Here is a 10,425-nt window from a genome sequence, read left to right on the forward strand (position 1 = left end):
GTTGCAGTTGCGGGGACTGGCTTTTCCCGAGGCTTGCCATGCGTAAATTAAGTTTCCTCGTCTCCTATCCTAGCTGCTGTTTTATTTCTCTTCAGCATTTTTTATTTTACCCATTTGCGTTGATAAAAATCATAATTTATGACATCAGCTGGCGTGGCATAATTTTTGGCCAGGACGGGAACAACCCTCCGAAAACCTTTTACTAATATTGTGTAAATATATGAAGTTCCATTTCTTTTATCGTTTATCGCACATAAATCAATTTTTGTGACAAATTTATTATAAAAAGACCCGCTCGGCTCCCACCAAATAAAACTCCGCCGCTAAGAAATAAATAAACAAAACTAATGGGGTCGGGGTAAGGAAAATAAAATGAAATTTTCCTAGGCAAAATGGCGGCCGGGTCTAGGGCCCAGGGGTGGATAGTTCAAGGATATCGCTGGAGATGGGGACCGAAGGGGCGAAAGTTCCCATAAAATATTACAATGACACCATAAACAATTTTTAGTACTTTTGCCAAAGCCGTAAATATTTATTGTACGAGTATTTTTCGGGGAGCCCTAGCGCCAGAGACACACACAGTATATGTATGCCTATGATATATTGGGTATTTTTATGAAGTTACTATGGTTATGCCTCCCAAAATCCCCGCGGGGAAGGTGAGTTTGTAAAACAATTGAGTGGCTTATTTATGGCCAAGAAATTTCCTCAACTTTATTCGCTTCTTTTGAGTGAATATCAAATATTTATGGTTAATAAAATATCCAAAAATTCCGCCACAACTAAAGTACTATATCTCTCTTTCTCTGTCTCGGCTTGCAGTTGTTATGCATAAGGATAAGGAAGAGAACGGAGTCCTGCCCCACATACACGCACACGACGGCTACAGGACACGGGAGCTGGGCGCCTTCGAGCACGGCCTGCTGGATGGTGATATGTTCCTCCAGGTGAGTCCAACTGCAGCCCAATCGCCTCGATTTGTCTTCATCAGTGGTTGCTTGATGGCTTCATTGGCCAGGATACGTGGCTGGATAGATGGGTGGATGTATGGCTATGGCAAAGCGGGGCATAATCAATCAGCGTCTTGTTAGCCGGCAGAGTTTCCATTGATAAATGCGGAGCACGCAATCGAACGGGGAAGGAGGGGTACTCTCCCTAGGCTTCGATTCCATCATTTGTAATTGTCTGCAATTAATAAGGGCTCAAATTGATTAACGTAATTGAAAATTGCTTTGGTATTACACTGACAAGTTCGAAGTAGCAGGGGGAGTTTAGTCACAAACTTGGAGATTTTATATCTCAAGGTTTGTATTTAAATATAATTAAAAACACATTTAAGTGCAAAACAGAAGTAACCCATAACGCTTTCAATTAATCGTCTTTTTGTAGTGAAATCTAAAAGACTCCATTTTAATTAAACTCAAATGAAAGTCCCAATTATAAGCAAGTTCTAACCTAAATTCAGAGCACAATTAGCCCCATTATCGCCTTTTAACTAGCTGCTAAACATAGCTGAAGCCCAACTCAATACACTAATTATTTCGCTCATTTTCAAGTCTAAATATGCATTATCCAATTGATGGTAGGTAGGCAGTCTTGCCACGATTTCTCTACAATTAATTAGCAGTTATCAAGCAGCAGCTGCAACGCCGATGTGGAGCAAACATAAAACATTATGCATTTCAAGTTTATGTGCCAAAATACTCCAATTAAATTGTCGCAAAGAGCTAAGCACTCCCTCGTCAGCCGAACGGCCCTCGCCTTGGGGGCAGTTGCATGTTTTTGCTGAATTAAAAGTGCATGTGCCGCCGCCGCTGTATTTGTTTGTTGCAGTGTCCGAGGCGCCAACATATGCACTTGTCACAGTCATGACAGTTTAATTTAATGCGCACATAGCTCACCGGCCACTGGAGCTGGCGGTGGCCACCGGCGGTGGTGGTGACCCACCTCCTCCTCTTCCTCCCTGCCAGACAGACACACGCAATTGTGCAACATGCACTTGCACTCCCAGCCAGGCCGCCTCTACTTTTTTTTTGGCCTGCACACACTCCACAGTTGCACAATTCAATGTCAAAGTCTAACCACCCGCCAGAGCTCGGTATGCACCACCAACTGACATACACGTTGCAACGTTGCAAGTTGCAGTTTCGTGCTGCATTACGTATACGCAGGGTGGCCAGGGGGCCACTGGCTACTGGCTACTGGCGACTGGCGAATTTGAATGCGAGCCAAAAAACAGCTACCCCTTCCTGACTGCAGCTAATTGTCGAGCTCAAAACTGCACAATTGTGCATTTCCGTGCATATTTTTAGTCTGTCTCAGTGGGAAAGTTGGCTTAGTTCTTGGTCTGAGAAGGGGGTCTGAGGTGAGGCGCGGCAAGGTGTGCATATTTAGTTTTAATACCTCGGGTATTTGTTACCTGTTGCCCGTGAAGTTTTACTTTTTGCTGCAGCTGTTGCCGCCGCTGCTTTTTCCTTTGCCGTTTTCTGTTTATTATGGGTCACATATTATCATTAGAAAATGGCGTTTTGTCACGCAGCTTACTCGAGGGCTAACACATACACTCGGGCAGCATTTAATTGTCTTCCGTTTTCACTGAAAGTAAAACACTTTCAACACTTGGCCCAACGCTGCCGCCAACATGAAATGAACCCAACTTTCCATGCAACAGTTTTAGGCGGCAGATCCGCGGCAGATATTAACCGGGCCGGGGAACCTACCTCTGGGGGTGGGCTTTATTAAGCAATTATACGGACGAGTATGGGTAAATTGGCCAAACTAGAGAGATGGCTAGCGAGAGGCTACGCCTGATGCTAGGAAATGGTAAAATAATCGCCGCCAACTTATCAAATCTCTGAAAACTGAAGTGCAACACACGCCGGTGAGCGTCGAGGAAGGGAAGGGAACCCAGGTAGTATACCCCAACTCATATACGTACATACCATACAGCCTCTCTATAGAGACGGGCGTGTATTATTAAAATCGCATTAGAAGACGCCGCGGACGCAGACGAGCTTGTCTAAATTGTAGCTGCGGGAGGGAAAGAGATCGGCAATGCCATTGCCGTAATTGGCGGGAAAGAGACGGGCGAGAGAAACAATTAGACTGTGGGGAGAAATCTTTCTTGGCCGCATAAAAAGATAAAATGCCGCAAGAAATGAAAAGAGAACGGCAAAAAAGCTGTATAAAGAAAGATAATAAGAAAACTAGCGAAACAGGACCTAAAGGGGAAGAACGAATAAGTGAGTACCCTTTAAAGATGGGTTTTTTAAATTTTAAATACTCTTTGAAATAAATATTTAGAAGGAGGATATACGTTGGGAATTTGTATGACTTTACTGTAGTAAAGGCTTAACTTTCATATTTTTAAAACAGAGTGTCTTAAATACCCTAAGAATATGTTAAATGGAAATATAGATACATGGGGGTAGATTAGATACTTGTCTTCCTTTCCAATATCTTAAAATTTGTATATCTAACGAAGGTATTTTTAATATTACATTCTCTTCACCTTTACAATGTCATAATATAGATTTTCGATTGTCCTAGATCCCAAAAGGAGAGTAGAAACTCTTTAGTATGGATCCATTATTACAGAATTATTCTGGAAAATATTCTCTTAAACAGAACATCTGCCAAGATAACTGTCCACAGCATCCCAGCAGAGTATGCATATGGGACTGTCATAATATTAGCTCTCCGTTCGCATCTCCTTCTCTCAGCGGCTACCGTTGGGGAGATCTTTACCCCGATTATTGATGCTCGACCGGGCCGCGCGCCTGATGACAATCCATGCGGCGAAGGCGAATGCCGGGGCCACATCCTTCGCGGGCTGTTGATGCGTTTTAAATGATGACGCCACTTAGCATTTATGTCGGCTAATGCCAACTCTGGGCCAAGGAGCGGGCTACCCGCTGCTCCTCCAGCCGGGAGGATCGGCTGGCCAATCCTGCTGCAGAGCGCCGCGTCTCCTCTGTAATTAGCAGCAATCGCGCACATTTTTCTCCGAGCCAAAAGAGGGGGAAACTTCCTTTCGATGCGGCTCGATGTGGTGGCTGCAAATTGATATTTAAATACGCCCGTATTAATTACGCACCGTATGTTTTTTGTTGTTTTGTTTTGGCTTTATTAATTACGACCGCACCGCCAGGGAGGCACTAATGGAGAATTGGCAAATTTGTCTTTCGATGCCGGTTTCGTTTTGGATTCCGTTCGGCGGGTTTCGGTTTCCCTCCCATTTTCACTTCACACCTCACCGCGACACGGAGGCCGCGTTCCGTTAGCTCCGGCCGAGATCTGGCCATTGGGAATCGCATGCGTCGCCGCCATTAGCAGGCCATAAAGCCCGACTTTAAAATGCAATCAAAAACAATAATGCGCCAAATAATAAACAAAACAATGAAAGGCATTACAACTTTTGCATGCTTCGCTCGCCGCCTTCAGGTTCGCATTTCGTTTTCTTGTTAGCAGCTCAGAGTGCGGGGCATATCCGAATAGATAATGACAATGGCTCATCTGGGGGAGTCAAGGGAGCCAGAAGAGGGGGAACTGGACGGGCATGGAACCTGCAATTACAGCACAGAATCGACCGAAATCTACCCATGGCCCCCGCGCATCCTCCTTGACCAGTTGAAACCCATTGATTTAATTGCCGGCCATTTCCTGGTTGTGTTTGATGTGGAACTCCAGCTCCGACTGGGATCGGGACAGGGGATGTACACACTCGCACACACTGTCGGCGACCTGTGGCTTGGATGAAATGAGCCGCTTAAGCGCTGATTACGCTTTTTCCCCACAACCAAGCGCCGCCATCGAGGTTGATTCCTCCTCCTCCTGGTCCGGACGAGACGAGGCGGAGTTCATTGAAGCGGGATAACCTGTACGGGTCAATGAATGAACGCTGGGAATAATCTTGGACATTATCCTAGAAATAAAAGTGCACAGTTACATACTGGGTTACTGCTTTATTATATTTTATAAATAAGCATTTTTACCTACAAGTTTTAGGTATTTATTTATGTTAATCTAGCTTACTGATTTCTACCTGTGTATTTAAACCCTGCCGGCTACCATGATGGATAACATTTCATTCACCAAATATGACGAGACCTGGCAGCTACTGTAATTACACCTTTGCCAGCCCATCATCCAACCCATCCCATCCCATCCCAAAAGATTCATTCATCTAGCTATTGATTCTGGGTTTCCAGCCACTTGTCTCTGGAGCAGCAGAAACAAAAATTTAATTCATAGTTTTGATTTAATTTTGACCCATGTTCTCCCCTTTCTCTTGGCTCTTTCTTTGCAGGCCCTAAATGGATTTCTAATGATACTGACATGCGAAGGCGAAGTCTTCTTTGCCACGCACAGCATCGAGAGCTATTTGGGATTTCATCAGGTAAGTGCCACCAGCCAGCCAATCCCTGCCCCTCCTCCAGAGCCGTGCTCTCTCTCTTCCTCCTGTTCTGTACATTTGATTGATTTTAATTGCCGGGGGTTCTGATGTGAGTCTGTCTCTGGTTTTTGGGTCATTCTCTGGCATGCGGAAGCGGTCCGAGAAAGGGAAGTCTTTGGGCCAGAATGGGAGAAGAAGAGGCACAACTATTCTAGAATTTGTACAGGTTCACAGAGAACCAATTTAATTAGAGGTAGAAAATGTACAGATTCTATTTCTGAACACTGAAATGCAGATTCTTCTCCTAAAAGAGACGTCAGGGTATCAAATCAAGAACTAATATGGAGTTTAGATAATCAGCATTAGGATTTAATTTAGGCCTTTAATAAGCGGAAATAGATAGCTACAGGACCTTAAGTGTTTTACAAATATTTAAAAATGTTACAGATTCATAAGACTCATTACAAAGAACCAAGTCTGTCAATTTTGGCTTTTATTTTTGAACCAATCTTTGGTATGCGGAAAAACTCCAGTTCAGGCACTCAGAGTACGAGTTCTCATGGCGAAGTCAAATAAAACAAAACTGAGTAACCTGATTCCCGAATACCCTGACCCAAATAAGCGTCCACAGATGGGTCTCCAAGCTGCCAGGAAAGCGGTCTGGCTTTGCGTTCTCCTTGGCAGAAGGGTGCGCGGACCTGAATCGATTCACGGGCACCGACAGATCGTAAATTAAAATCAGATTGCGCAATCGCCGGGAATCTCCTCCTGCCATCCTCAATCCCAGTGGTAGTGGCAGTGGTAGGGCGTGGCCAGATTGATTCCAATGCCGATGCCGATGTGGGCATCCCGATTTGAATTCGGCCTGCTTCGGCAGCATGTTTGGCCTGGGCTGGCAGGTACACCTCCATTGTAGTTTTTGCCTACTTTATTGTCGAATGGAAATTGAAATTGCAGTTAGCATCCGCCCGTGTTGTTCTTTTTAATTTAGTTGTAAATGTGTAAAGCGGCACTTGCCACGCCCCGTTTGGCAGCTCAATTAAAAGCGTAGCTGCTGCCCGGCTGGCGTTCGAGTTCGCCTTAGCTTTCGCCTTCGCCTTCGAGCTCGAGTTCGAGTTGGCTTTGTTTGCTTTTGGGCCGCAGATAGAAGGGGGAATCCCTTGGAGCCCCCATGCCCGCCACAGCTCCTGGCGCGTGCAGAATTTATGTCTCAATTTGTGGCCAACATGGGGCGCATTTTCAATTTGCGCGCATTTTGATTTATACGCCCCGAAATCCCCGGGCGAAAGAGAGCAGCGGCGAGAGCTAAATCATTGAGAGATCCCACCGAAGGTGACTGACCCCTGACCGACTTCATCTCCATCTCCCTCTCCCCTCCGCAGTCGGATATCGTCCACCAGTCGGTGTACGAGCTGGTGCACTCGGAGGACCGTGAGGAGCTGCAGCGCCAGCTGCTGTGGAACAGCTTCCTGCCCGCCGACATGTCCAGCATGCAGCTGGCAGAGACCCTGGCGCCGGACAAGGCACTCTATCTGGAGCGCAGCTTCACCGTCCGCTTCCGCTGCCTGCTGGACAACACGAGCGGCTTCCTCCGCCTGGACATCCGCGGTCGCATCAAGGTACTGCACGGCCAAAACCGCAAGACGGAGGAGCCTCCGCTGGCCCTCTTTGCCTACTGCACGCCCTTTGGCCCGCCCAGTCTGCTGGAGATTCCTCACAAGGAGAACATGTTCAAGTCCAAGCATAAGCTAGACTTCTCGCTGGTGTCCATGGACCAGCGGGGCAAGCACATTCTTGGCTACGCGGATGCCGAGCTGGTCAACATGGGCGGCTACGACCTGGTCCACTACGATGACCTGGCTTACGTAGCCAGCGCCCATCAGGAGCGTAAGTATCAGCCATAAATTGGAGGTATAACATCCAGATCACTAACCCACACCCACTCTACGCAGTTCTGAAGACGGGCGCCTCCGGGATGATTGCATACCGGTACCAGAAGAAGGACGGCGAATGGCAGTGGCTGCAGACGAGCTCCCGGCTGGTGTACAAGAACTCCAAGCCGGACTTTGTCATCTGCACGCATCGGCAGCTGATGGACGAGGAGGGCCACGATCTGCTGGGCAAGCGGACAATGGACTTCAAGGTGAGCTACCTGGACACGGGCCTGGCGTCCACCTACTTCTCCGAGGCGGATCAGTTGGTGGTGCCGCCGAGTGCCTCCCCCACTGCCCACTCTCTGCCGCCGCCAGTGACGCCGACGCGACCCAATCGACGCTACAAGACGCAGCTGCGCGACTTCCTCTCCACGTGTCGCAGCAAGCGCAAGTTACAGCAACAGCAGCAGCAACAGCAGACGCAGCAAACCTCGCCGCTGGGCGGCCAGGTGGGATCACCTGCTCCAGCAGTAGCCGTGGAATATCTGCCTGATCCGGCGGCAGCCGTGGCTGCCGCCTACTCCAACCTGAATCCCATGTACACGACCTCGCCGTACGCCAGCGCAGCGGACAACCTGTACATGGGCAGCTCCATGCCGGCCAATGCCTTCTATCCGGTCAGCGAGAACCTCTTCCACCAGTACCGGCTGCAGGGCGCCGTCGGTGGCTACTACACGGACTATCCGCACTCCGGCGCCCCGGCCTCGGCATACGTGGCCAACGGCTTCCTCTCCTACGACGGCTATGCCATCGCCTCCAAGGCGGACGACAAGTGGCAGGAGACCGGCAAGTACTACAGTGGCTACAGCAGCGGCTACGGCAGTCCTACGTCCACACCTCAGGTATGAGGATAACCCATCCTCCGGTTTCTATTGACATCTCTTATAATCCTTGTTTGCTCTCACATTCACAGCAGATACCGCTGAAAACGCCCAAGTCTTCGCCGCAGGTGATGGAGGTCATCTCCTGCTCCTCTGATGGACCCTCGCCCGTGAGCGGTGCAACGCCCAATGGCGCTGGAAGTGCCACGCCCAAAGTCGAGCTGTCGGCAACGACGGCGGCGGCAGTTGCTGGTCAGGATCCCTATGAGAGGCAGACGGTTCTTATGTGGGGCACCACACACTCGAGCGGGGTGCCACTGAACAGCTTGCAGGGAGGACGAACTGCTTCCGGTAATCCTGGCTCCCCGCAGCGGGTGACGCCCCTCACCAACGGTCTGGGCTATGGCAATGCCAATAACAATAACGAGCACGAACCGGCCACGGCGGCCAAGTGGAACGGGACAAAGGAGCTGCCCGGGAAATCGGCCAGCGCCAGCACTCCGGAGAGCTACCAGCTACAGCATGACGACTCCGGCCTGTACTCCGCTTCCTCGCACACAACTTCGCCCCAGCAGCAGCAGCAGCAACAACAACAACAGCAACAGCAACAGCAGTCGCAGCGCGGAGTTGGTGCCAATGTTAGCGCTCCCAGCAGTTCCCTCACGCACCCAGTAGCGGTCACCGGCACGGGCACCAGCACGGGCACAGATCACCAGGCGGTGCATCCACCCAGCTGCCACCAGCAACAGCAGCAGCAGCAACAACAGCAGCAGCAGCATCATCACGCCCACCCGCATCCGCACTCGCATCATCACCACCACCATCACCATCACCATGAGGCGGCGGCGGCGCATCAGCACGGCAGCGAGGTATGGACGCCCGCCTCCTACACGCAGTACTCGCAGTACTTCACGTACCATCATCCGCATCCGCATTCGCACCCGCACCACCCGTCGGCTGGCGGCGGTGGCCACGTTCCGGCCCAGTCGCATCACCTGCACCACGGCCACCGCTAGAAGGCGGATAGATTGCACCAGTAATGAAGCACCCAACCCACTCTGTACTCCGTAATCTGTACTCTGTACACCACACACTCTTCGACACCGACACAATAGAACACCCACCTCACACTGCACCTACGTGTGCTCTTTCGCCTGACTACTAACCGTAACGATCCTCCCTAGATCATACTCACCAACCATCAACAGCAGCAGCAGCAGCAGTCGCTGGGTGCCGGCTATCCCCTGCACCACCAGCTGGTGGGAGTAGGAGCAGGATCGTCGCCGCCGCCACCGCCAGCGTTGTCCCGCTCGCCCACAGTCCTGCCGGCGGTGAGCAGCCTGCTCAATGGAGCCGCAGTGGCAGCGGCCGCGGGATCAGTCTCCGATGGGCTGCCAGCTTATCAGCAGGTGGCAATTGTGTCCGCTGCCCCGCTGGTCATCTGTGCCGATGAGGTGGGCGGCATCGGGCGCAAGGCGGCAAAGCAGCAGTCGTCCCTCCAGCAGCAGCATCAGCAGCACCAGCAGCAGCAGCAGCATTCTGCCCTGCAGCAGCAACACCAGCATGCGATATACCAGCAGCAGCACTCACATCATCATACGCAGCACCATCAGTTGCTATATCCGGCGAACATTACGGCGCACACGGCGCTAGCCTACGCTCCGCCGCCGGTGGGAGGCGCCTATGCCGATGGCAGTCCGCTGCTTTCCTTCTCGGAGGTGACCAACACGCTGCTGAACCAGTGAGGGGCAGCCGAAGGGGGAGCACACAACAACCATGTTCAACAGTTTTGCCAAAATGTGGACTATGACTATCGTATCTTCCATGTAATCTGAACCCAGCACCGCGCCGGCAACGCCTGGATGCCGCTTCATCCACCCAATCCTTGGTTCCGATTCTCGCAGAGGCCGCAGCAGAGAAGATTTCTATTTATTTTACTGTGATAATTTATAGATACATACGAAATAGCGGTGCAGCAGCAGCCTTAACCAGCACAAAGTCACGGAGCGAGCCTCCGCTGATCCGGAGCACTCCCCGGTGGAGATGGAGGCTCGGCCCGCGACTATTCACTTTCAGTTGTAGTTACAACCAAAGATTTCTCTAACTTATACGTATCGTTTTAGCATAATACGATGGCTTCGGTTTGTGGCGCCAGACTTTAGTTACATTTCAGTTACACTCGCTAACACAGAGTACGGAACGAGTAAATGCCTAAGTAGTTGCGTTTAAGAGAGAGTGCTTAAGTAGAACGTAAGAGAATAACAGATGCTTGTAT

The 10,425-nt window shown here is 50.2% G+C and overlaps 1 protein-coding gene across 1 annotated transcript in view; it reads left to right on the forward strand.

Moving 5' to 3' along the window:
• Positions 1-10,117, forward strand: part of ss (spineless) — a 29,612-nt gene extending 19,495 nt beyond the window's left edge. The window contains exons 4-9 of the mRNA XM_017161317.2: positions 823-947; positions 5,309-5,398; positions 6,778-7,282; positions 7,348-8,171; positions 8,243-9,019; positions 9,335-10,117. Of these exons, the coding sequence (XP_017016806.1) occupies positions 823-947; positions 5,309-5,398; positions 6,778-7,282; positions 7,348-8,171; positions 8,243-9,019; positions 9,335-9,895 (2,882 nt within the window). The 3' untranslated portion in view covers positions 9,896-10,117. The remainder of the gene's footprint in view (positions 1-822; positions 948-5,308; positions 5,399-6,777; positions 7,283-7,347; positions 8,172-8,242; positions 9,020-9,334) is intronic.
• Positions 10,118-10,425: the final 308 nt, after the last annotated feature.

This window comes from Drosophila kikkawai, chromosome 3R, assembly GCF_030179895.1.
Source record: "Drosophila kikkawai strain 14028-0561.14 chromosome 3R, DkikHiC1v2, whole genome shotgun sequence".
NCBI lineage: Eukaryota > Metazoa > Arthropoda > Insecta > Diptera > Drosophilidae > Drosophila > Drosophila kikkawai.